The 27,974-nt window shown below is 44.4% G+C and overlaps 1 protein-coding gene across 1 annotated transcript in view; it reads left to right on the top strand.

Annotated features, from left to right (window-relative positions):
* The first annotated feature begins 331 nt into the window (after positions 1–331).
* The window catches only part of LOC128708280 (dual specificity protein kinase splA-like), a 58,226-nt gene continuing 30,583 nt past the window's right edge, over positions 332–27,974 (top strand). Inside the window, exon 1 of the mRNA XM_053803241.1 lies at positions 332–461. Within this exon, the coding sequence (XP_053659216.1) occupies positions 332–461 (130 nt within the window). The remainder of the gene's footprint in view (positions 462–27,974) is intronic.

The following is a 27,974-nucleotide window of genomic DNA, read 5'->3' as shown; positions in this document are numbered from 1 at the left end:
CGCGTGATGTTCAATTACCGCAAGTGTCACACAGGCCGCGTAGTCTTTTGGTGAATCTGCCCGGTGTAGTGTGGTCGTTATTTCGGCTTTCCTATCCGAAGGATGATGTCATACGGTGTACTACGCTGCGCGTTGTGATTATTCCAAGCATTTGATTTAATTGTTGAGCGTGCTGTGTGCTGTATGTTTGATTGCGCGATAACATTCCACAACTAATCGGCAGCAAAACGTGCTTTAATTCGAACGTGTGAAATACCGACAAAAAAAAACGTGGTAGTGTATGTGTCCGGTTAAAGATTAGCGTTGACTCTGTATCGTAGCAAGCGGAACAATGGAAAACGAATCTTGTTACGGAGGCGGTGACATTGCGGGTGCCATCTTCGGCACGCTGCTCGCCGTCATCCTGGTGGCGGTGTTGCTCTGGTGGCTCTACAAGAAGAATTACATTCTGAAGCGAAAAGGTAAGCCCGCACACGTTGGTATATTTAGGCAAAACGGAAATTGAATTCATCATCTGTCGCTTTTTAGTTCATTCAAGTCAATTTATTCTCCGCTGTGTGGTACGTTGCATCGGCGTGCATCCGGTGTTTCATCATTGGGCTGTGTGTGTGTGTGTTTTTAATTTGATATTATGAAACGGTGGATCAAATACAGGCAAACCGATTAGTTTATGTTTCGAAACTAGAAGACATCATACCGAAGAGGCCAGTATTGATTTTACTACAAAATCCCAACCAAACCGATTAGACGGAACGCAACGAGTAGTATCACTTTGCATACCCGCCCGAAACCGGTACGGAACTTGGCAAAAGCCACCTTACGCGTGATTAGGTCAATCAAGCGAGAAAAGTCACCCTGCCACTCAAAGTGGGTTGGCAGGATGTTACATGTGTCGCATGCAAATGACACGTAGTTGTGCACCCTGACGCGTTACGCGGCCAAGTGTCACCCGTTGGTACCGAGTTATATCGTCTCGATTGTGCAACGGTTCGGTGCCCTTACTGGCAGAGGGCTACTTTCCATCGGGATCGTACGAAGGGAAAGCAAACGCCTGCCTCCAAAACAACACAACGCCCCGCCACTGGTTCGCTTACTGCAACCCGTACCCGTTGAACGAATCGTTTCCTTTTTCCGTTTTAGGCCGGCGTAAACTATCCAACGCCCACGGATGACGTTCGTGTTGGATGCGTGTGTCGTCTCACCGGCCGGCCACCAGCAGCAGCCGGAATCGTTGGAATGCGATTGATTCGAAGGGGGCCGCCAGCCCGTGGTTTATCATCATTTGCATACGAATCATAATGTTTATCGATGAGTAGTTCGGCGTTTCTCTTGCGAACGGTAATGGTGGCACGCACACGGGGCTTGGACATGGTTCATCGATCGTGGACCCGTGGGTTTTGTTGATCGCCCGATGTGTTTACCCCCTACGTACTGGGCTTTATTTATCGATGCTTCTTTTTTTGCCTCGAGAAGTTTCGTGCGATACCATTGTCTGGTTGGCGACTGAAAAGCCCCCGTCAATCAGAGAATAGTGGTCCATGTAAAGCGAGGGCGTGTGATGCGTATCGGTCGAATATTGAAAATGTTTATTTCATCTGGAAAAAATCGAAACGTTATCACTATACAGAGTATTGGATGTATCTAATTTTCATTTCATTTTTAGATATAATTATGATATTAATCACTACATACGATTGGTACAGCACTACCATCATTATACCGGATGTTTACACCGCCTTCGAACAAAACTGCACCGGTCGAGAAAACTCTTGCCGAGGAAGGAAATAAAATCACTTTCCTATTAGTCCATGTAACACACCGCACAACATGGTGTAGGCGCAACTACAAGCACCGCGGAAACTACTGTCGGACAGTAGCCGGGCGCAACTGTTTTTCGATTGCACGGAGAAATACGCATTTTAATTCCTGTGTACCGGACACGCACTAAAGCACCGGAACTGGTAGTTACCCCGGTCGGTAGTAACAAAACTTCACAACGTGCTGTATTTCAGTAGTGCACTTTCGGAATGACATCTACACAACATACAGACGGTAACGCATATGCAAAACAAACCTTCCGTACCCAACCGATACCGGAAGCTTTGCACCGAGCCGCCAGTCTTCTCCGCTGAATGATGGCATCGTCCATCATCAGCCTATATTGCGTGACAGGGCGTAATGAGTGCAAGGGAAACAGTCAACCATCCTGTGGCAGGTTTGAAAAATTGCAAGTGCGACAAATTGCGTCTCGTTGATTGACCGACGTACATTAATTGTGGCCGAAGATGGAGCTTATTCGTTATAAAATCGAGACACTTTGGACAAATGCATTGGAAGTGATGAAGCATGAGTTCGGAAGGCGCCGGTGCGCCACCAACATCGGGTGAATTGAACTCAAAAATTGGGAGTGTAAAGGTACAAACACACAAAGGTCCCACAGTTCCCCATTCGCAACTGGACTGGAATTCATTCCCAAAATCTACAAAAATATGTACCCCCCCGTTACTGAAGGGCAGCTGGAACGGACAAACCAGACCATGGCACGATCTCACCTCACGGAATACATCAGTAAAACATCGATCCACGTTGATAACCTTCCGGTTTCGATCCAGTTTTAACGGCAGTGGTGTAAATACTTCACGCCTCATTTCTATCATCAGGTATCCATCTAGCGTGACCTGTTGTTTTAACCTGCGCCTTTGGAAGGTAATCACGGTGTACGAAGTACACCAGAGATCTACAGATTCGGAGGAATTCATGCACAGTTGGAAAGTATCATTGCTATTGGGGTGTTGCTACATCCGTAACACCGTATGAAACTATACCTTTAGACCTGAAGTGCCTCACGTGAAAGTCCGCGATGGCACTCCCGGGGGAAGTCTTTGGAGATATCTCAGGAATTATTACAAGGTGTTCAAAACAAGGTGAAAACTGTGGAATTGGTCATCGAGAGGCGTTAGAGACAAAGCCACATCATACAGAGTGGAGCGCTAGGTCCCACTTGTCGTTGGTGTCTGGTGAACATTGTCTTCCTTTAACGGGGCCCAATCATGAACACCGATCACAAGCGCACGATCTTCCCGCGATCCTTATCGAATGTTCCCGGGCCATTTGATACTGCTTAGCAAATTAATAATGCTGCGGCTGGATATATTCGACCTGCGGATCAGTGTGTGAGTGTACCGCGCGGGTGCGCTTGCTGCGCTATTTTCCCGATCTACGATCTCTTATCTGCTGCCAAACCGTAACCTGGCGTATGGAGATGTGGCGGTAGCGTTTTTGTTTGTCGCTGCAACCGGAAAAACAAGTTTCTTGTTCTTCGGCGGCAGAAAACTTGCTAAACGACACGCATATACATACAAACACACCCATGCGTACGGCCAATACAGGTGCACCAGGTCGCAACTTCACGAGAACTCGTTTTCCGAAACTCGGGAAGCAGCATCCCATCCCGGGCTCGCCCCTGTCGCTATCAGGCGGTTGATACCTTTTTTTTCGCTTCGTATTTGTTTTTGCGGGCTGTGGTCGTACTCTTCCCAGCCAGTGGAGCATATTCGGTGGAACGGTGGTGGAATCTATTGCGAGTTTATGCAAATGATGGGTCCCCAAACTCACCCGATGGCTAGAATCGGTGGTGAGTTCGATCCGTGGCCGCATAGAAACTGGACTGTACGTTCCCAAATGATGGAGGCATGATAAAGCCAGAGCAGTGAAGATGCGTGTACCTAGCGAGAAGCAATTAACTGTTGGCCTGTCCTTCCTCGGCCAAGCGACTCGGAGACCTGGCTTACGCAACATGTAACAAACACCTGTGTCTGGACATTGTTTTTTTGTTTTTTTTTTCAACAAAAATATTTGCAGCAGTTCCGGTGACATGATATCCGCTTGCTGATTTATCGATCCATCGTTTTGTCTAACGCGTTGTGGCTGCCACGGCAAAGGGAAAAACAACCCCGGAGGCATGTCCAGACCGTGTCATACACCTTGAGTGATTGGGTAATTTTAAAGTTTTGAAAACTTTCTCTAATGCCGGGGGTTAGCTGCGATGCGATCAGGTGTGAGAAACAGCAGCAAATTAATGTGCTGCTTTTTTATAATTTATTTCAGTGATTATAATTCTTTTTTGAAAAATAGTTGATTTTTTGTTGTTTTGGGTTGTTGACTTCTTGCTCAATTTCTTGAAATGATAAATTGATTGTTATAAAACATCGTTTGTGAGCTGTTTTTTTTTTGTATTTTTTAGATGATCAAATGATCCTGCAACAATCTCTTTGAGTTTATGTGGTACTTTTGGAATAAATTCTGAGTTCTTTTCTAATTCAACTGGAACTTGTCGATGTACATGACGTCGGATGTACGTCGGAGCTTTGTCGGATTTCGAATATCCGAAAGATTTGCAATCGGATTTGTGAATTGAGCAAACTTAGACCAGAATCGACTTCAAGTTGCAAAAGCTCCAGAAAGGTGTGGAATGATTCAACTTTAACGTCAACCATGAAAGGCATTTTTTACAACTATTAGTGAACCATCGACTTCCGTTGCAGCGGTGGTCTGCGCACCGACCACGATCGCCACGCAGATCGGTCAGCGACCGTGCGCCGTGAGCCAAAAAAGAAGCAAAAGAAGCTACGCAGAAAACCACACATTGTTTGGGGTGACCATTTCCCCGGATCAAGTGTAAAAGATAAACATTCCAACGGATCGACCAGTGCCGCGGGCCACTCGCATCAACGTTGACGCGCAGGGATGCCGGCACGTTGGCTATTTTCTATTCCCATTCCATTCCATTCGCAGCGCGCTGGGACCCAGGCTTGTTGTGGATGGCGGATGGGGAAGGGGGAAACCCGAAAGGGGAAGGGGGCGACAGATCTGCCATGCAGATCTCTCGATCCGAAACCAACCCCGGGCCAAGCGACAAAGTGGATGATTTTTATATCACTTTTCACAAACGAAACGGCGCTACGTGTGCCACCCTCTGGGCTGGGGACGCTCTGGTCGTGTGGTTGTGTGCTGTCCGAAAAATAAAACAGGTTTCTGGCATTTTGCGTTCTTGCGGCCGCATAGCGCTTGGAAGTCGAAGCGAGCGGCGAGCGGGCCCGATTGGTGGGGTGGGCAAACTGTTGGAAAAGAATTTTTATCATTATACACACCTTCGTCTTCGTCTTCATCACAAAATTGTTTTTCTTTTGGGCAGAGAGAACAAGTTGCTGGTGCGCGAACGATCGCACCACGTATACACATACACCGATCGGAGTTTCGCTGTGCGCCAACGTGTTAGAAAGCTTTCTGAAGGAAAGAGACACCTCTGACATTCACCCAGGAGGCACTTGTATGTGGCGAGCGTTGAATATCTGTTGGCCGAAGAACTATTTCATTTGCATCTGATAAATAATACGATCATCTGCGATCTTTCCTTGCCGAGCTTGAACTGCGTACCAGTATAAGCTCAACAAAATAGCTGCTGTCAGCACGCGAATGAAAGCTTTCCTTTACGGATTTCAGGCGTTTTTTATATGTAATTCATCGCCTCCTCGGTAAAAGAATCAAACAAATCTTCTCTCTTCCTGCTAAATGTTATAAAGCACAGTGAAATTCTTGATCGTGTTAGCCGTCGTTTTATTGCTCTTGACACTCGATTCAATCCTCCAAGACCTCCTCCTGGACCCCATGGAACAAAACACATTTCGCACAAACAGATCCGTAAGTGTTCGTCGACGGTCCATTAACTTCAAGAGGTCTTATCTTCAGAATGTTTTTCGTTCCATGCACACGAGGTCGAAAATCTTGAAACCGGCGGATTATGGCTCCAAATAACTTTTAAGAGTACTCAATTCAATTTATCAATTATCGTTTCATCCTCTTTGCCGTCTCATTGTGATCGAATTCCTTTGGGAAAAAAATGAGACGATGAAGAAGACAAAAAAAACAACTTAAATATTTAAAGCTTTGTTCAATAATTTTATTTCTATTGATCATTTGAGACCGTAGTTTGGTGGGACTACCGATTGGAAATTGGAAAAACGGACCAATTGAATCGGCGTCGTCTGAACCGGTGAACCAGAGGGCGTAGGTGAAAGCCTCCAGCAACCCGCTAATGAAGGTGTTCATCACGGACCGATGGGATTCAATGGTTCGTAACGGATCGGAAAAAAAAGAAAGCTAATTGTGCCTTCCGTTGTTGTGTAACGGTGATCATTGCCCAATTAAAGTAAATCATCTTCGATGATGGGCGTATTTTGTTTCTAATTCTAAATTCTTGTCCTATTCTCAACGACTTTCTCTGTTTGGGCAATCGTTTTATGTAGGTCAGAGTGGTTCATGTTTGAGTTTTCCCTTTTCTTTCCACGTCGCAAAGCGTGGGCTGAGTAGTGTTCGCAGCATTCCCGGGGGGTTTGGGTGATGTAACCCACTTCTGCCGAGCAGAAACAAACCCTTTCCATTCATGTTTTAATTCAGTGGAACGCTGCGATTGTGCAAATATCATAAACAGCTATTCGCATACAAACACAGATGACTCTCCTCTGTGCAAGTGAACCCTACCCGTGTTAGCTTAACACGGCCGCATACTGCAGCAGCGTGCATGTGCAACAGTGTTCTATGCCCTTTTTCCTTTGCTCGCACTCGCGGCGATCATTAAGATGTGCGGGGGTTGTTTTTTTTTGCTGCGCTACAAATGCTCCTTACACTTGCGATTTAGCCGCTCGTAACCTTCGTCTGATGCGAGCTGGGAACGATTTGTAATGTAACAGAACGATGTTTTTTTGTTGCTCCTGTCCCTGTTCCAAACGATGGCCGTACCGTGGGGTACCATAAATATCGCACCACCACCGTGGTCACATGTAGGTTGACGCGCGCTATCGCGATCGATCGCGAGCTCCCACTTCCGACCGCACCGTACCGGGTCGTCGCGTTCTTCCACGTCACCGAGATTAGCAGCAGGCCGTACCAAAACTGGCCCGATAAATGTGTGAGCTCGCAAAATCACCCCGTGCCATCGATACATACAATGCAAGCGCACTGTTGCGCCGACGACGACGGACACGAACGACAACGATTATAGATGGTCACGGATCGTTTAGCTTCCTCGGTATTGGCAAATGAATGCCTTTCCAACCGCATGAACGTTGCGCTAATAAGTTGGTGTCGTATTTTAAAAGGGAGGCTCTGAAGGGAGGTTTTTATTGTGTGTGTGTTGCACTCCCTACTTCGCTTCTACGTTTTGAGCATCTGTGCGGAAACATCATCTGGAGAATGTGTTCCATCGCCTACGATGCTCTGTTCGATCTTGCTTCTCAGTACGTGTGAGCGATTTATGCCCGCGCTGCCCTCAATATGGCTGTTTGGTGGTGCGGGCTTTTATCGTCTATCAGCGCTTGGTGCGTTCGATCTAATCGCCCAGCTGATCTCGGCGATGGGAGATTATGTTTTAGTGTGAGCATTTTCCAAGATATTCCCCAGGCAGCACAATTATATCCAATTTCCGTTTTACTTTTTCGACGCTGATCGATGTGTGAAGCAAGGGGAGTGAACTTATTTTTCTACACGTTGTAGCAACGTTCTTTATCGATTACAATGCACTAACGCTAACGGAGCATTTTTTTTTCGGGGGAGCCCATTCCACTAGGAGCTTGTATAATTGTTTCAAATCACACTGTGACTTACAATGTACTAAGCGCAAGGCAATGAAAAGGGCCGGAAAATAACAGTATCGATCTCGTGAAAGCTTACGGAATGCTTTAAACGGCGGAAGGGAGCTCTATTGCGGCATTGCACAGTGTAGCAGCGCACTAAACACTCTGATCTAATCGATCGCACATACATTAAGTTTAATGTGCCCGATTCGTATGGTGGCTGTGTGGTTATGATACACGAAAAAGGTAAGCAGATCCATTTCGAGAACGGCTCGAAATGGGGGATTGTACTTGATTTCTCCCCTGGTATATGCAACTGTTGCTCACATTTGGCACGCTTCCTTTCCTGTTTGCAACCATTGACCACAGGGTCGTATTGCGGGGTCGAGACATATTGTTACGCAATGTAGGAATGGGTTTCTGTTCGATATTGAAAACAACAACCTCAAATGTAGGGACTGGGAAGCTGCTTTGCCGATACCAGTATACACATTCAAAAATAAAACATAATAAAGTAAAAATACTTCGTGAAGTGTGAAGTTGAAGCTGGTACTGGAAGCTCTTCACGTTGAACTGGAATATCCACTGATGGATGTGGACTCTCTTTACCTGTACTGAGTTTGAATGTGGTGAATTCAATTCTATGTGAAAGATTTTCACCTAATTCGCTTGTCAAAATATCCGACAGCACTGATACAAGATCCAGATATTGCGAAGAATTCCATATCTACCTGACAATAATTAAATAGATTAACTTGAATGTTAGTCATTTGTAAAAGACAAGCTTGAGAAGAATTAAGAAACAGCTCAAACTTGATCATTTGGAGTCAAAATCCCTGTAAAAGTCTAATAAGTTCGACATATATTTGCTTCGAATCACTGTAAAACACCGCGATTTCATAAAATATCGTCAGAATCGAAAGGTCTGATAATATTATGATATAGAAGATGGAAATTACTGGAATTAAGTAGTTGATTGGGTTTTGAAACTATCCATACATGGGTTACAGATTTTTAGAGCTCAATTACCCAAGTCTAAACCATGTTCAAGAACTGGAATGTGTCGAGAGAGATGTGAAATCTTGTGAACTTTTTAAGAAAAGAGAATCCGGAACTGGACAAGAAATGCCTACTCAGATATTAAAGATGTGTTATGGATGTTCTGGAGAAATTCTGGATGTCGTTTTGAGTAAAACGTATTTGAACTTTGAAGATACACGTTTTCGTATGGAAAACTCTTTGGGAAGTATCTTCGTTATGTGTCGGTAAACTGATTAAATGTTGTAGAGGCCTGGATCTTCGATAACATATAACATATCTTTGATTATTCCTGACAAGCTCACTGTTTCCCTCGTGCTTTCAATCTGTTATCAAAGAGAGAATTTGTTTGAAAAAAAACAACAGATGTCCAAGATACCTTTGGGATTTCCCCAATTTTCCAATGTACTTAACTTAAGCTTCTTCAGCTTTAAACCTTGGTACCGGATGTCTGTTGAGGATGTAAACGTTCCCGTTCCCTATAGAGCCTCCAATTCGTTCTGCCAAAACTAGAATTCGCCATTGTACCTACCAACTCCAAATTCCTAGAAATCCGCTTCCAAACAGAAAAATTGGGTCAATCAAAAATCATTCAACAAAAATTTACACATCACCTTATTTACACGTAGCCGTAACACCCCGCGAAAAGTACTCGCTCGAACCACTTTGCTATAAAGATTGGCCCAGCTTTCTCTGCTGCCCAAAGCAGAGAACCCGGGCTAGCTTTAATTGACCGTAGCGGTACCGGTTCTAAGTTTGTACCGTACTTCCGCGAGACTCTCTCTCTCTCTATCTCTCCCCTTCTGGGGGTTTAATATTTGCCACACAGGGGTTTCCGACCCCCTATGCAAACAGTTCCAAACTCGATGCCCGATCGATTGCCAAATCGCACACCAAATCGCCCGGGTCCCGGGCGCGGTACGTGTCGGAATATAATCGAAGCTTAGCGCATCATCACCAACCTCAATCGATCGATTCGGGTGAAGAAAATCGCTTGTATAATTGCTTTCGCATTCAGTGTTCTTGCCTACCCGGTAACCGTCCGGGTTTGGCACTCGGTTTTCATTATTTCATTTCCCCATCTTTGGGGCGACTTGGAAGCGTTTAAACGTTTCGTTCCTTTGTTTGTATCGCGCCTTCCGCAAGCAACATATATCATTCGTGTACGGTTTTCTGTTCGGTTCCGATTACACGTTTGTACGTTCCAAGCAGTGGATTTGTTTGCACCATTCATAACGCGCAGCACCGCCCGATGGACCCGCGAGTGGCTTGCGCAAGAAAGGGTGTCTTATGTCATTGTTTAAATTCCAGCCCACCTTCAAAAAATGGCGATGAATATTTGGGACGCTAGTGCGAAGTATTTCCACGAGGGTTTGGTAGTCAACACCAGGGTATAACGTTGGACGATCGTTCGTGTGTCGCATAACGCTGTGCGGATGTGGGGGTTGGGAAATCAGCAGAGACGGTAACATTCTTTCCTATAACACAATCACAACCTGTTGGTAACGCACAATGCGAGTTGCATCCTTATTTGGTGTTGTATAGTTGGCAACAATCGGTGTGCCAGATGGTAACCCCAGAGGTAGCACCCAATAGAGCTATAACGGTAGTATTATTCTGTAAACATTTCCATCCAAAAATGGACAATCTACGCGCCTAATGTGAAATGAAATCATTTTCGTTGACGAATTGCGGGACCGGGACGGGAATGAAAGTTAGCTTAACCTGTTGCTCTAAACCATAACATGCTGGGCCTGTCATTCATCCAGAATTTGTGTCCGGTTTCGGGACAACATTCAGTATGTAAATGCTTTTTTTTTCTAATTTGTTTTAAGTCTGGTCCCCCCGCATGAAAACCACTGGTTCGCGGTGAGAAAATCAAACAAACGTCAGATAAACAGACAAAGTGTGCTTCAAATTTGAAACCTGTTTGCTAAAAATAACAACCCTTCCTCCTCGAGCATACCAACGGTGTGAGACAAAGCTCATCAAAACACACGGTACGGGACCGGTTGGTTTGTTGTCGGTGCTGCATCAACCGATTGTTGATCGGCATATTTTGTTTTTCCTTTCGTCGATCTCTGTCGGGTAAAGGTTAACACATCGGACTGCAGCAGTCAGAAGATCCACGGTTTATGATTGACCTTCGCCAACTAAGGACAAGTGATCGTCATTCGTGATCGTGGTCCGATCTGGCTTCAGAAATGCGAAGGTACATATTGGAACATACCATTGAGCCTGGAATGGGAAACGATCGCTTTATTTTTAACACCGTGTGACTACAGGTGTTTTAATGGTGGATGAAGGTTAACTTACTGTATGAGGTATAGATTCACTTTCATGTCGAATTGTGCTTTTAACCCCGGCCAAATGAGCTAAAAAAGTTTTTTTTTGGACATTGAAACAGTGATCTTGTAATTGATTTTATTCTACAACACACGAAGGTTCGTCGCTTTCTAGCAAACGAAAGACTTCAACGACATCTTTGTGGGTTAAAAGCATTGAAAATGACGCTTTAATGAATTTTGAAGGTAAAATTACCGTAAATGAATGATTAACAACCCGAAATAATCAATTAATTTTCAACAACTCTCCACTGGCTGGTTCAAACAATATTGTTTGCTCTTTCTTTTATACCCCAAAAATTGATTCTCACCCAATTGGGTTCCACATTTTCCACCAGGGCTCTTTTCTTACCTATCATTCCGGTCACTCGTTCTGCGGTGCCGCACTTCCCTCTGCTGCCATCGATAGCGAATATAGCTAAGCGAACCAGGAAGCAGTCTACAATAGATCCCCCTCAACACAGTCAATCATTTCCATCCTTCATCATCTTGCCCCCGCGCGCTTGTCTAAGGTTGTGCGACCGGCTGACCAAGAAAAAGTACGCAGACAGTGAATCTGGAGCAGCGCAATAAATTACGGTGATATTGAAATTCCATACGAAAAACCTCCACCGAAGAGAGGGAAAGAGAGAGAGAAAGAATAAAGAAAAAGGATTGGTCAATTGAATGTTGTTCGGCGCAAGCCTCCTAACCGGTACCCACCGGGCAGTTTGTAAGGTGCATTAGCGCAGTGCTCGGGATGCGGTAAATTCCAGCCGGGCACACCGTAACCTCGATAATAAATAATAAAAATTGTAATAATAGCACCAAACGGGATAGGCAGGAACGAGACGAACGGAAATGGCTGGAATCGTTTCAACAGTAGAATGAAGGGATACGAAAGGCAAGCCTTTTTTTCTTGCTGACCACAACTTCAGTGGAGCGAGATGTTCACATGTTCTAGTTTTATGGGAACTTCTGTCAAAGTGAATTGCTACATCCACAACGCGATTGCCGCTAGGATGGAATTGAAGGCTCAAGTTTTATAATTACTGAGCCTTAAGTTTACTTGTACGTTTAGCATCAAATTTAATGCTTGATGTTCAAATCAACCACATCCACCAGTACCTTTGTAGAACTTCCTCAGAATAGACAAGAATTCCTTCCAGGACAAATCATCTTTAGCAGTCATTCACACGCTAAGCATTATTTAATTGGAGCCCATGTGTGTGCGAGCCCATCCTCAAGCAATCTCTCTTCGCGATCCACCCCGAAAGGTCTTTGCCCGTTGTGTAACATACAATGTACCAAACGCTTCGGCGTACAATGTTGCAAAGGCGAAGAAGACGGGCAGCAAAAAAAAAGGTCCAACGCGCACCCATTGGAAGATGTCAGTGCATGATCATTAACGCACACATTACGGTGTGCGGGTCCACCTTCAGCCAGCTTCCAACCAACCTCATCCTCACCCTCCCCCCGGGGGGGGGGGCAGGTTTTTGCAGGTCACAATGAATTCCACATTCCAAACAGATTTTGTTACCGACGCCTTATGGTTCGGTAGATCATTTATTGTTGCTAAAGTGACGAAGACAGGAAAGCGCTGATTGGCATCTCGTGATATATTTTATAGCTCGATTAGCATACAGCCCGCGGAATGGGACAACAGCAAGCGTCGTTTGAGACATTGATTTAGTATGAAACTCCCCATATAATCTCCCCTGTGCAACTGAGTGAAAGGAAGTTTTAATTTCACTCTCTCTTTCGGTTGTTGTTATCTTGGATGGAAGATAAATTCCTGAAGATGAATTCCTATCGTCTAAGACAGGTTTGCACCGTTTGATTCACTTTTAACCGAACGAATGGTATTCGATTGCTTAATCAACGAGCGCCTCACACAATTGTTTCCAATGCCTGTTTGCTTGCCTGCTGGCTTGGGAACATTTACTAAGTAACGAACGCGATATATCTGCCCCAAACAAAGCCTCCACTGTAACAGGATTTAGTTGGGATGCGCGTGGGAATGGCACCGAAATGAACAAAATGTTATGAATGAAGGTGGACGAAGCATCATCGGAAAGGAATTTATCAAACCAAAAAAACCGAAACTAAAAATCCCTATCGCCATAGGGACAGTGTGGTCATTATCCAACAACAACATCCATATCTAAATATCAATAAAAACGATCAGGCAGAAAAAAAACGAAGGAAAAACGGAAACCGGAAAGAAAAGGTTGAGCCGTGTGGCGTTGGCTTTCAAAATTTACATCTTGCCCATCCTGAGGTGATTCGATCGCGTCGATAAGGGAAGAAGTTGTGATGTCGCTGCGTTACTGCCGTTGTACATAATGATTTGCTTTTGTCGATGTTACAAAACCCCTGCAGGGCACTCGCTCGCCACCGTTTGCATAAAGGGAACGCTTCTTGCCATGCCGCTGGAAAGCTGGAAAGTGTGAAACGAGATGCTTTTCTTTGCCAACTGACAACACTTTGCTGGCCATTTCTCCCCGGTGGAGCGACGGTAAACAGCTTCCAGTCACATTGACACAAGTCGCTGCATTGCAACCTTCCATGTCCAACAATCGTAGTGTAGAAAGGGATTTGTTTACCTTTTAACGTACACGATCGTAAAATGGGGATGGGCTAGGCGGTCGAATTTTGAAAACAGCTTTCTGTTTCATACCCATGAACAGAAGAATTATACTGTTTACTTTTCGCTGTTAAGGGTGAGCTGCTACTACTGCAAGTCCTCCAGACAAGTAGTTCAATTCTCACCTCCAGCGGGCACTTTTCCTTTCACTAACCACCCGCTCGAATGCGGGACAACGGTTTCCTATTCGGATCAGCTTTGCATAACGCACGCACCCCAGTCAGTGACACAAACCATGGTCATCGTGTGCCTTTTCGTCATCGGCAAATTATTGGGCATTCCGATACCCGAAACAGTGTCCCGTTCGTTCGTAATCCCAATCCATCACCGCGACGGACGCAATCGATCACGGCACGTGCGTCATATAATTTTTCGCGCGTTCTACACGCTGCCCCATCTAAATCGGTGCAGAGTTTTGCGGCTCAAGCGGCACCCCGTTCAACTTCGACCCGCACGTAAAAAGGGGTAACTCTCGTAGTCTTAGACCGGGCGAGGTGCAATTGCGAAGGCCTTTAAGCCCGCGCACATGTTGATTGAGTAATTGTAAAACCCACCGAGCGGCTCACCCAGATCGTGGGGTTTTGCGCATTTCATTAGACGTTACGGCACGGGCAGGAGAGCGAATCAATCACGATCTGCCTCCCATCAAAAATGCCGGGCTCTAGGGGTAAAATCCACCTTCATGCGGACCATAAATGGGGCTTTGGTTGCGGTGGGCTTCAGAACTCGCGCTTGAAGCATGTAGGCTTTCCAGCGACAGCACACACTCAACGCGCTGCTTGTGTGTCGGTGTTGATGATGTTTCCGATCGACCGGTTCTTTGACATCGCAAGCAGGATGGTTACACACGCCGAAGAAGAACGAACTGTCGGCGGTGTGTTGCTTCACCGATAGGGCGTCGAATTAGTTGTATTGCATTCGTTTGTGGATGAGTCTATTCGGCCGCCCGTCAAACCACCGAGAGCGGGACAGATAAATTCGTTAATAATCGATTAAGGCCCTACGGCCCTTTCAGTTTCTTCATTTCCACCTGACCCAGCGACGGTGGTGGTGTGGCTAATCAAAGTAAATGATTTCAAATTTGGTATGCCTCGACTCGATCGGATCATCCGAGAAATGATGAGAAGGAAGAGGATATACGTGTGGAGCGATTAATCGTGACAGAACTATTATTTACGGAAAGGATGTGTGCGTCGTCCTACAGACCTGTTTTTTTTTTTATTTGACTGTACTTAATTTCGATTCTCTCAGTAAGGGTGGTCGTGCGAGAATGTGTGTGTAGGAACGAATGGTTGAAAGTTCTGAAGTTCTGAGACCAACGCCATTAGATCCTGTGTAGGATTTCTTTGCGAAGGTGGAACACAGCATCAATAGCTGCGCCGCGTACTCGTACCTTACCCTCTGCCCTTTTCATTTTTGGGTGTGTTGCCCGCTCACACACAAGCCCTTTAGAAGTGGTGCCTGTGATGACAAATCGCGATCGAGACGAATGCCGTTTGATGAGTATAGGAAACGGGGTGATGAAATGTAATGAATCTGTTTTACAAAACTGAAATAAATGAGCCAAACGTATTAATTAAGGCTCCACCTTGACGAATTGATGACTTATGCTAATGCATTAAACTAAACAATGTATTAAGCTCGATTGCTCTATTCATATGATGAATAAAACATCAAAGAATGCATCATAATTGAAAATCTCAATCTCTACATATTACTTTCATCACGTTCATACTCATGTACAGTGTTGGACAACACAATGGGACCACAGTGTTGGACAACACAATGAGTATTCGTTTTTGACAAGTAGTTATATCGCTTCAGAGTCTAAAATTTTCAACCCAATTACGTGTAAAACTCACGAAAACATTGCTGAAGAAGGGGTTTACAATTCAAAAGTAATGATTATCAGAAAGGCATTAGTTTTGAGCACATTAAAGAGTACGTTGATGAGGTAAAAAATTCATATAATTTATATAAAAGTGTCTATAAAGACTTTCTTTGAAGCTCCGTAAAATACCGGCTATTGTTGTTTTAAAAACTAGGAAACTCAAAATTATCAAAATATTATGATAGAAGAAACTTCAATTTTGTGCTGACACAATTCAATTCTAATTCAATCAGGTCATACGTTTTTTCAGAATTCTGGATATCGAATGACGTTTTGAAACGATAATTTCGATAGGGTTGATATAAGAATGAGTCTATTTTTTATGCTTAAATCAATTCTTCATTTATTCTATTATTATTTAATTGAATGTTTCTTAAAGGTATTCTTGAGATCTTTTGCATAAAGTTTTACCTTTCTGGAGAGATTTTTGATAATAACGAATTGTATTCGTACTACCTGTTCTCTTGCAATGCAATGGCTTAAATATAAGATTGTTAGGTGATTTTAATGTGTTGTCCTACACTATAGAAAATGAATTAAATGTTTAAAAACTTATGCAATATTCTTATTTATTAATCAAAACCTTCTCTATTTTTTTACTTTTAGGTAAGCATCACAACACATGCTTCTGTCGTCATCGATTACGAGAGAAACTCAAGAATATACCCTGCGCACGTTCAGGTGAGCGTCAGGTTCACGCGTATCTGTACAGTTTCAGTAAATAGTATGAAATATAACACAAACTGTGCACAAGCTGCATCCCGACAACATTCCAACCATGACACTCTTACACCCCGCAATCGATTAATCAAAATGCTCTTCTGCGTGGTTCAGGTTGCAGGCCATCGACTTTGGCGGCAATATCGCCGGCGCTGACGATGGAATTTTAGTTTGTCAATACGATTCGGAAAAGTCAATCTCAAGGAACGGGCGTCCGGGACGGAAAGAACGAATGGCATCCCTTGCCGTTGGGCGTTCCGCTACGTGCACCCATGTGCAGCGGTTAACTAGTGTGATCTTCCCTGTTCTGTTCGTGGACCGCGTGCAAACATTTCACGGTCGAGAATGAAGCGATAAGAATAATTTCTTCATTAGCACATACCATGACCTTGTACGGGGGGTGTGCAATGATGGCACGTTGAAAGCAACGGCACAGGGACCCGGTGCTTGAAGCGCAGGAAAATAAAACCACAACCATCACATTGTGCACACACGACAGTTTGAAATTCACCCCTATTCTGGTGAAGAGAAGCAAAAAAAAAACAAAACAGTTTGGTCAACGCTTCTGGACGACTGGCTTTTAGGCAAGCAGGCAAGATCATTATACTCACCGTTGTCGAGATGCGGTTGCGTTGGAAGATGAAACATTTGATTGATCGCTCCCCAATGACCGGCCCGTTTACCTGATGGATTCTGGAAGAAGAGCGAACAAGCCTCAACGAACGGTGGAGGTATTACTACGGGTCTACGAAAGGTCACACCTGAATTCTTGATGTTGCTGAGTAGAACAAAACGACAACAACAAAAAAGCCAACCCCTCCCGCGTACTGATCTTATCCTTGGCCGCAGCGTAAGAAAGGGAGCTGCCATGTCATGTGTCAGTCACCGCCATCACACGCATTCAGCGGGCAAGATCGTACGAAACGCTCCCCGACGAGTGCTTGGAGTTGCTTACGGTGTGTGTAAGTGTAAGGTTGATTGCTTGACGAGAAGAATGAACGTTCCTTTCCTACCATAGGCAAGCATTACGCCTCCCCACACACAGACGCACACTTGATTCCTTTGCGTTCGGGGCTTTTGTTTTCGTTCGACAAGATATCCATCAGGGGGCACTCCCTCACCGTCCAGACAATATTGGCAGGGGAGCTCCCGAGAAGGTGGCCAGTGTGGTGGTGAGTTGAAGATGATAAACACTTTCTATTTGTCTATCCAATGTTCAGCACGGTGTTCAACAATTGGCTCTATTTGTATTGTTTCTTTCCCATTTGTTAGTTCCCGATCTTTCGCACATTGAGTTGTCGTATCGATTGAGGATGAGTTGATCGAAAACAACTCGAATCTTATTGCAACTTTGCCGACTATTTACATAACCCACCAGCTGGTTTGTTTGTATATTAAGATATAGTAATCAAACATAATATTCTTACAAGTTGAATAAGAAACGTAAAGGGTCTCTACTTATATTAAAAAAGACCTCAGCTACAGGAGAAGATATTTCATACAACTGACTCTTGCTCAACTCGTTTCTTGATCAGCCTTCGAACGTCAACAATGTAAATACGGGCTCCTGACAAGAACACCACCGTATGCCCGTTGGGCAGAATTGACCCCATCGAAAGAGTGTACTGTGCAAGGACATTACATGATGCACAAGACACGGTACGTGCGTTAACTCCCTGCCAGATGTGAAGTGTTTTCATCTCCACTTGGGTATCAGTTTGAAGATACCCCACAGAAGTCTCCCCCCCAACCCCCCCCCCCCCCCCCCCCCCCCCCGCCATCATTGGCTGTAGCAGATCGTATGTAAGTCCTAGTCAACCACATGGGGTTTTGTGTGTTCAAATGTTACTGACGCAACGCGCTTGTAGTGTACATAGCGCCATCTGTGTGTCAAACGCAGGTATCAAACGCATATAAAAACGCACACTCACACATCGATAATGTTGATTAGAAAACGTAAGTTAGAGATGAGATAAGGTATCGGATCGGATGCACCGATCTGCTAGGACACTCACATTCCTGACCTGGAGCGATACACTACGGAACCGAATAAATTGTATAAGTATCGACACAACTAACAAGTGGTGACCCCGACGTGATCGGTACAAGTAAAATACAAAAGTGAACCGTTTTCATCGCCGGCACATGAACGAGTGCAACGCACCTTTATTCTATTCCGGGTGTTAATAAAAGAGCACAAACAATACCCGTGGGTACAAGCAGTAAAGACGGATAGTGAGACATGTGTGTGAAAGGGTGTATAACGTGAGTGCAATGTGAAAGCCGTCCGTAAAAAAATCGCGAATACACGTCGGATTGACGCTACCACGAGGTCCGGCCATCGCGAATACACGTCGGATTGACGCTACCACGAGGTCCGGCCATCGCGAATACACGTCGGATTGACGCTACCACGAGGTCCGGCCATCGCGAATACACGTCGGATTGACGCAACCACGAGGTCCGGCCATCGCGAATACACGTCGGATTGACGCAACCACGAGGTCCGGTCATCGCGAATACACGTCGGACGGACGCTACTACGAGGTCCAGCCATCGCGAATACGTCGGAAGGACACACCCACAAGTATTCGGTTATTCCTCGGATATTCGTCGGACGGGCGAAAATCACGATCACCGCCGTCGCAGAGATACGTTGGACGGACGTAGCCTAGCGGGACAACAACCACGAGGTCTGGCTATCGCGAAAATACGTCGGACGGACGTAGTCACGCGAACGATCGTCGCAAATATACGTCGCACGGACGTTGGCACACGGGACCGCCATCGCAAAAACTCGTCGGATGGACGTTGCCATCCCGATCGGCTATCGCAAACATTCGTGGGGCGGACGTTACCACGCGGGACGGCCATCGCATTAATTCCGCAGATAAGCAATTTTAATTTTTTTCACTTATCCTTAAAACATTTTTTTCCTTTGTCATTTTTTTCTTTTTCTCAAAATATTTAACACTCTTATTAGCAAGGGTTAGTTAGGTTTATTACTTCCATTCACATTCACACAATGAAAGATTCTCAATTAATCCTTCAATTATTAGATAATTAGATTATAAGATACAGTAAGAGTAGGTTTTATTTCAGTGAAGTGTGCATTTTGATTTCCGTTTGAAATTTTTTTTATTCTCGTTATGACTGAAGAAAGTAGTAAAACTTCTGTAGCCGTCAGTGGGGAAACATCCAAAGCGCCGGGCGCTGGATGTTATGATGCATTTAAATCGTCTAACCCTCCACCAGCGATTGAAAAAATTTCAACAAAGCTTCCAGAATTCTGGGAGGATGCTCCGGACGTTTGGTTTGCCCAGGCAGAGGCGGAGTTTGAGGTTTCAAAAATTGTTCGAGAAAGAACGAAATACTCATATTTGTTGGGTGCCTTGCCTAAACAAATATTGGTGAAAGTGATTGACATTATTAAAAGTCCCGACACAGAACTGCCATATACCACTCTTAAAAATCACATCCTAAATAGAGTGACACAGAGTGAAGAAGCAAGATTAACCAAATTGCTTTATCATGTAGAAATTGGCGACAGAAAACCATCCGATTTATTTCGCCATATGGTGCAGTTAGCGGGAAATTCAGGGATGGTAGGATCAGCTCTCATACAGAAACTATGGAAATCAAGATTGCCAAAAGCAACTGAAACAACACTGATCGCAGTTGATACCAAAGAGCAAGAAGAACAACTGAGGATCGCGGATAGATTGTGGGAATGTTCCCAGTCTGGAGATGTGTCCGAAGTAAAAAATAGGGCTACCTCCGAAAACAATTCTGAAAATTCTACAGCTATTCTTAGAGCCGAGATCCGTGAACTTCGAGGGGCGGTAAAAAGACTAACAACCAGAGAACGAGGTAGAAGTACGTCACGATTTCATGATAATCGAACTAGGACACAGTCTAAACCTCCTCGGTCAAATTCACGGCCACGCATGTGTTGGTATCATTTCAGATTTGGTAAAGATGCCGAAAAGTGCACAGAACCGTGCACATTCAACAATGAAAATAAAAAAAACTAACCAACTCGCAGGAACTAGCGGATGTTCCGCGAGATCATGTTAACTTCTCGCCACGACTATTCGTCGAGGATGAAACGTCGAAGTTAACATTCCTGGTAGACACAGGAGCTGACGTGTCAGTTATTCCGCACACCTTGATAGGAAAAGCATTGCACAAAACTGAGGCATTGCTCACGGCAGCCAACGGAAGTTCCATCGCAACATATGGCACAATGCTGCTAAGAGTGAGCCTCGGACTACGACGGGTTTTCAACCATATTTTTATGGTAGCAGCAGTTAATCGCCCTATACTGGGAGCTGACTTTTTGTTTCGAAACGACTTATTGGTAGACCTTAAACGTCGCCGTCTAGTAGATTCATCCACTCAAATAACGGCGAGAGGTACAATTGCACAAGTCGATACGCCGACACCAAAACACTTTTCACATAAACAAACAGATTTCACAAAGGTATTGGAAGAATTTCCATCCTTACTTAAACCTCCCGATTATAACGAACCGGTCCGCCATTCGGTACAGCATTACATAGAAACCAAAGGAACCCTTCCTTTTGCGAAACCTCGGCGCCTAGACCCAAAGAAACTGAAGATCGCACAGGCAGAATTCCAACAAATGTTGGAACTAGGGATATGCCGTGTGTCATCATCTCCTGTTTCATCGCCACTACACATGGTGCCTAAACCAGATCAGGATTGGCGACCGTGTGGTGACTATCGGCGACTCAATGCAATCACTACTCCGGATCGCTATCCGATACCCCACGTTCAGGACTTTACAATGAACCTGAATGGTTGCAAATTTTTCTCAAAGCTGGACATCATCAGAGCATACCACCTGATTCCGGTTGCCGAAGAGGACATCCACAAAAACGGCTATAACTACACCGTTTGGATTGTTCGAATTTGTTAGGATGCCTTTCGGGCTTAGGAACGCTGGACAGACTTTTCAACGTTTCATGAACACTATCTTCAGGGACCTAGAGTTCGTTTTTATCTATATAGACGACATTCTAATTGCCAGTCCATCAAAAGAAGAACATATGGAACATCTTCGGATAGTATTAAAACGTCTATCCACAAACGGAGTGAAAATAAAATCTAGTAAGTGCAGTCTCGGAGTAAACGAGATAGATTTTCTCAGCCACCGCATAACAGCTGAGGGAATCACTCCATGTCCGGGCAAGGTAATTGCAATTCGAAATTTTCCTACTCCGAATTCAGTTAAACAAGCTCAACGTATAGTCGGAATGGTGAACTATTACCATCGGTTTATTAAGAATGTTTCAGGAAAACTGCGTCCTATTCATCAACTAATAGCTGAGCACAGCAACAAGAAAAAGAAAAAGGATTTCGTATGGTCAGATGAATGCGAGCAAGCATTGCAATCAATAAAAAGCGACTTAGAAACCACAACATTGTTGGCCCATCCCAACAGTGATGCTGAGCTATCGGTCACAACGGATGCCTCAAACTATGCTGTGGGAGCAGTTTTGGAACAAACAGCTGATGGAAAAAGAGTGCCTTTAGCGTTTTTTTCAAAAACATTAACGCCAACGGAAACAAGGTACTCGACATTCGATCGCGAACTACTTGCGATAGTTCTTGCCATTAAACAATTTAAACATTTCCTTGAAGGACGCATTTTTACGGTATTTACGGATCATAAACCGTTGACTTCTGCTCTAACTTCAAAAACTGAGAAGTCACCGCGCCAAAGCCGGCAGCTAGATTTTATTTCTCAATACACTGCCGATATTCGGTACATTGCGGGGGATAGCAACGTAATAGCCGACGCGCTTTCGCGGATAGGAGAGACAGAAGCAATCACAAATACCTACGGAAATTTTTCGAAGGAGCAGGAAAAAGATGAGCAATTAGTGAAACTTATGAATAACACAGAAGACAAGAACACAAAATTCAGATTAGAACGACTAACCTTGCATAACACAGACTTAGTGTTCGAGTCTTCAACGGGGACTAACCGATTGTATGTTCCATCAACTCTTAGGAGACAAACTTTCGAGAGCCTCCATAATTTGGCACATCCGGGCATACGCGCCTCACGCAAGCTAGTAACGGATAGATTTTTCTGGCCGTCTATGAAAAAAGACATTGGAAATTGGACACGTTGCTGTCAAGGATGCCAAAAAGCTAAAGTAGTTCGACACATAAAATTTCCAATCGAAGAATTTAAAACAACAAAGGGAAGATTCGAGCATATACACATGGACCTCGTTGGACCATTGCCGCCGTCAGAAAACATGACATACCTGCTTACCATAGTCGATAGATTCACAAGGTGGCCAGAGTGTTACCCAATAAACGACATAACCGCATCTACAGTAGCTAGGAAATTCGTTGACGAATACATGTCACGTTTTGGCTGCCCAGCAGTTATTACCACCGACAGAGGAAGGCAATTCACATCGAAGCTATTCGACGAATTAACTCGTATATTGGGAGTACACCATATAAAAACAACGGCATACCACCCTCAATCTAACGGGATGGTAGAGCGTTTCCACCGACATCTGAAGGAAGCACTAAAGGCAAATGGAAATACCACACATTGGACGAAATGCTTGCCTTTGATTCTTTTAGGGATTAGAGTAGCTTTCAAAGAGGACCTTAAAGGTACACCAGCCGAAATGGTTTACGGCCAAAACCTTAGGTTACCTTCAGAAATATTTATCCCTTCTAAAGATGGAAACTTCACAGATCACACCGAATTCATTAAAGATTTGAAAGAGAGTTTCAAATCAATACAACCGAAGGCTCCAAGACATGATAATCAATCCAGGTTTTACGTTCCAAAGTCCATAGAGGATTGCAGACAGGTTTATGTACGGGTAGATAAAGTAAGAACAGGATTAACTGCACCATACGAGGGACCATATGATGTGATACGACGATTTCGAAAATATTACATCGTGAAAATCAATGAAAAAAATGAATCTATTTCTGTCGACCGCCTTAAACCAGCTTTCGAATCTGTAGAAAACTCAAACAACGCAACGCCACAAACCTCGGGTACGAAGGGTAATTCCAGAAAAAAGACAGTACGTTTCAGAGAATAACAAGAGTCCGCGTTTCGCGTTTGACTGCCTCATTCAAATCGTGACTGAGTCACTGGGGGAGGGTCATGTAGTGTACATAGCGCCATCTGTGTGTCAAACGCAGGTATCAAACGCATATAAAAACGCACACTCACACATCGATAATGTTGATTAGAAAACGTAAGTTAGAGATGAGATAAGGTATCGGATCGGATGCACCGATCTGCTAGGACACTCACATTCCTGACCTGGAGCGATACACTACGGAACCGAATAAATTGTATAAGTATCGACACAACTAACACGCTAATGCATTCGATGGCCTGCGGGAAACGTGATCAAACGAATGCACTTTTTTACGGTTCATCTTCACTACTTGAAGTTCCAGGTACTGGTGGCACTCTTTGCACAAGTACACCGTACTTTTCCGAGATCTTCAATCTTGATATTTTAGGTAGTTACCGGTGTTCCAATCACGGCACTCCAGGGAGAGCTAAAGAGAGGGGTACACAATCATTTTTTTTCTTTGTTAAGCGGACGAGAACGGTTATTGATATTTTATTCAAAACAAACCAAAAACAAGACACATATTTTAGGGCATTCGAAGGCATTTCTTTGCTGCTCATTCTCTGGCGGTAGGAAACAAATAAGAACTCTCCCAAGGTTCGGCTTGACTGTCATGAATATTATTAATTTTGATCTTTTCCAAACACCCCGACCGAAAATAAAGTGGCACGAGTGATCTTCACGACGTGTAGGGACGTCCGCCTGAAAGGCAATTCTAGCCGTGGCTCGAAATGCGCACGGTGCATCAGCAAGTGAAAGAAGATCGGGCGTTATATAAGCGACGGTAACGCTGACGGGGGAATGTCGTTGTACACACTCATACCATCGTGACATACCACCGTGTGCCGGGTAATTTATGGTATTTATCGTAGCTTGTGATCCATGCTTAGATACGCCGGCAAAAAGGGCAATCCGGTTCGTTCTTAGACATTCACAACGACTGTTTTTTTTTCTCTCTCTTCTCGTATGATCATTCCAAACCGATGGTATTCCCGATGCACGGTAAGAAAGGAGAAATAACAACATAAAACAGCAACGCTATCATACCAATGGACTTTCCGATTTCGAATTACAACCCAAAATCCGACCTTTGCAACGGTCGTCGCCGGGATCGATTTCGGACAAACAGGTAACAACACTGTGGGAGAGTGTGGGAATTTCTGACTGCAAATAGTTTTACTGCGCTGTGTATCGAATCGTGCGAGATACAGGACCGACTATAAGACGATGCTACCCGTAACGATGGGTAGCAAAATTATGGCTTTCCCTTTCTTCTAAAATGCTAATTTTTGTGTTCCAGTGGCTATAAAATACAGGTAACGCACATCTTGCAAAAATGATCCCAACCATGTCCCACATGGTTGGTTGATGGACGATTCGCGTCCTGACGGATTAGCAGCTATTCTGCATCTCTGCTTCTTACTGTGTGATACAGCCTGCCGTCGCCATCTTCTAATTGTGGCTAGACGATCACGATCACCCCCGAAGTAGATGATGATGATGGTGATGACAATAGATACTGGTAGATCATCGTTTTGCCAGCTGGTTGTATCGCTCATCTCAACCGTAATTCCATGTACCCTTCAACACGCTTTTGCGTGAGGAAATCAGAAACCCTTACGGGGACACGGGTAGCGTACATCCCCCCATAGCAGGGTGGGGAGGGAAGAAGCCGTGAATAATTTTGACCACAATTTCGATGTTTGATGGACAACCCGCAACTTCGCCGTCGATCAAACTATCACCATTACGTAAAGCGGGTGCCACGGTGTCTTGTCAGGATGGATGTGAACGGCCATCGGCAATATTATCGACGGCCGCACGATAGAGAGAGGGGGTTTGCTCTCGACGATCGGTACAAAAATTGGATGGTGCATTAATTGGAAACCGTTTGATTGGCAAAATGCTTCATCAAATCCGTTCCTCTTTGCCGTTCGGGTGTCGCAATGAGGTGATGAACATATTTTTTTTTTGAGTAGCAGTACTTGACGCTTTGAATAGTAGTAAGTGATATACAGCAAGTCCTCGAGCTCGAAAATCAGTACATGTCTAATTCTGATGCAATATCGTTTATGCTTCCACATTACTGGGTAGATGCTACTAATTTGTTGGTAATGCATTTGAGTGATTTTTAGCTGATTATAAATAATAAAAATAGAAAAATGGACATTTTTAACGAGTTTTTTAATGACAATTCCCTGCAACCTAGTGGAGATTTCAGCGCTGTTTGTTATTTTTTTTAGTTACCCTATCATGCGCTGTCAAAACTTTACAGCGTTATCAGTGGTAGCCCAATATCTCAGTATTCATGCTCATAGACATGAATCCAATAACTTTGAGGCCTACCAGAAGTGACATCTGATGTCCAATTCCATGAAAAATCTAACAAGAATCCTAATATTTATGTTTTGGGTGGTGCTAACTTAGGTTCTGGCCAGTTGGCGTACGAACCCCCGAAGAAGAGTTCACAGGATTATTCCTGAATACATCCTGAGCATTAAATGTGTGGTACCTGTGACTATAATCGGCGGATTTTATAGTGGACTCATCGTTAAAACCAGATCAAATAAATACTTTTATCTAAATTTTGGACACATTTTCTGTCATCGTACGTAGGATGTTGTTGACAAATGACACGGATTCGTCATTTCGGTCTGTATCTTTGGAAGGGAATGTCTCATGATCTTTAGCAAAAGTTCACTATCAAGCAACTGTTAGAGTTTTAAAATCAAAACACTTTGTTTAGATGGTACAGCCTTATAAAACGCGTATTTGATCATCTCCTTAAGTCAGACCCCGCGAATCTCTAGTACCTGCTACCTGCAGTACATCGTGTGATACTCGACTTTAATGTGAGACGTAAGAGGAGAGTAATTTGGGTACATAAAATTCAACAAGCAGTAAGTTAATGGTATTATCTCAATCAAAAACACAAATGTTCAATTTTCTGGTAGCCAGACACAGTACATCACAGCCCTTTCAACCACAATGCCCATAAATTATCGATCGAGCAATATTACGTTGGTGTGGCGGGTGTATCCGATCATCTTTCGTCACCTGTCCTACACACGCTCGAACCGTGCATGCAGGAAACGTGCCATCCTACGGCTGCTGCATCAAGGCGAATTGGCGCATCGGCCGTGATGATGCTTAAGCGACGTTTTTGCGCTTCCTACGTTGCATCAGTGATCGCGTTGGTTGGAAATTGCACCATCACGACCGCTGCTAACCATCTTTCCCATCGCCATAGAATGGAGTTCCTTTGCTATCTTTTCACTCCCACTTTCCCCGCAAGATTCTTTTCTCCGCGGACGATGGTTTAACCGCATTTGCTCGACCAAAGTGACATAAATAGCAACCTTCAACTGTGGGTCCGTTTGCTGTCCGCGAGTGCTTCTGGTAGACGAAACTGGTGCAGAGCTGGAGGGAATTGGAGAAGGAAAAAAAATCACACAGATCTGGAACACAGAAGTTCCAACCGCCGTCCAGCATGGATGTCGCTTCTTACGGAATGTACCGACACGCGTCGGAAATGAGACACACGGAGCCCGGAAGGGAGACACGCAACGGCAAAACGCGATCAACCGGAGCGGAAGATTGCAAAACCGATGTCCGACCGGCGATTGGGGATGTGTGCGTAAAATGGGTACCTTCAGTCACTCATCGAGCCACAAGGGAAAATAATTTACACGACTGTTCCACCGGGAAACGAAGAGAAGGAAAAACAAAATGCTAAGCTCAACCGAGCGCAGGCAATTAAAACATTAGCTAATTGATGACGACCGATGGGTCCGCTTGCGCTCGATTGCAGCAACAGTGCCGCAATCACGTTCGATCACGGTACGGGTGTGTGTGTGCCGTGGGCATCGGGAAGATGCATCTTTCCGGTCCTCTTCGCACACACGGGAACTGTAAGCGAAAAGTGCTACAAATCACACCAGAAGTACCGCGCGATACTGCATTCGCAACTCGCCAACGGACAGATCTGCTTTTTTTCTGCTTCATTTTACCGTCTTTCTGCAGGGTGCGGGAATAGTTTCATAATTGAAACGGCACTTCTCATCGGATCGGATGAGATTATTGATTTGCAGCCCCGCGTACATTCATGTAACTCGACATAGCGATCGAATTACTGCATTAGTAGCTCCTCTTATGTTATCACCTTCACTTTAAGACCGTTCCATCAAACCTTCATTCATAAAACCTTTCGCAGCTTATGCAGCCAACATATGTACCCCGCCATAACGATTTCATCACCGCATCACGGGCTTCAATTAGTGTTTAATTGTTGCTGTTTTTTTTGTCTTGCTCTTTTTATCACGTGCATCATATCTACTAGTGACGGGCGTCCAGGAGTGTTTACAACCCTCTTGCGTATCGGTCGATTGATTGTTTTCACTCTTTCTTCCATTTTTGTGTTTGCAATTTTCCCAGCATCAAACCAGTGTTTTCTAATTGCTTACACGTTAATTGATACCGCGTGCTTAAGTGTGAACATCGGAACAATCGTGTGAATTGATTTCGGTTCGCCGGGACACTTAAAGGTGTAGGTGAAGATATTTAAACGCT

Source organism: Anopheles marshallii, chromosome 2, assembly GCF_943734725.1.
Source record: "Anopheles marshallii chromosome 2, idAnoMarsDA_429_01, whole genome shotgun sequence".
Classification (NCBI taxonomy): domain Eukaryota; kingdom Metazoa; phylum Arthropoda; class Insecta; order Diptera; family Culicidae; genus Anopheles; species Anopheles marshallii.
Note: the sequence above shows the minus strand (reverse complement) of the source record. Positions and strands in the feature narration are given on the sequence as shown.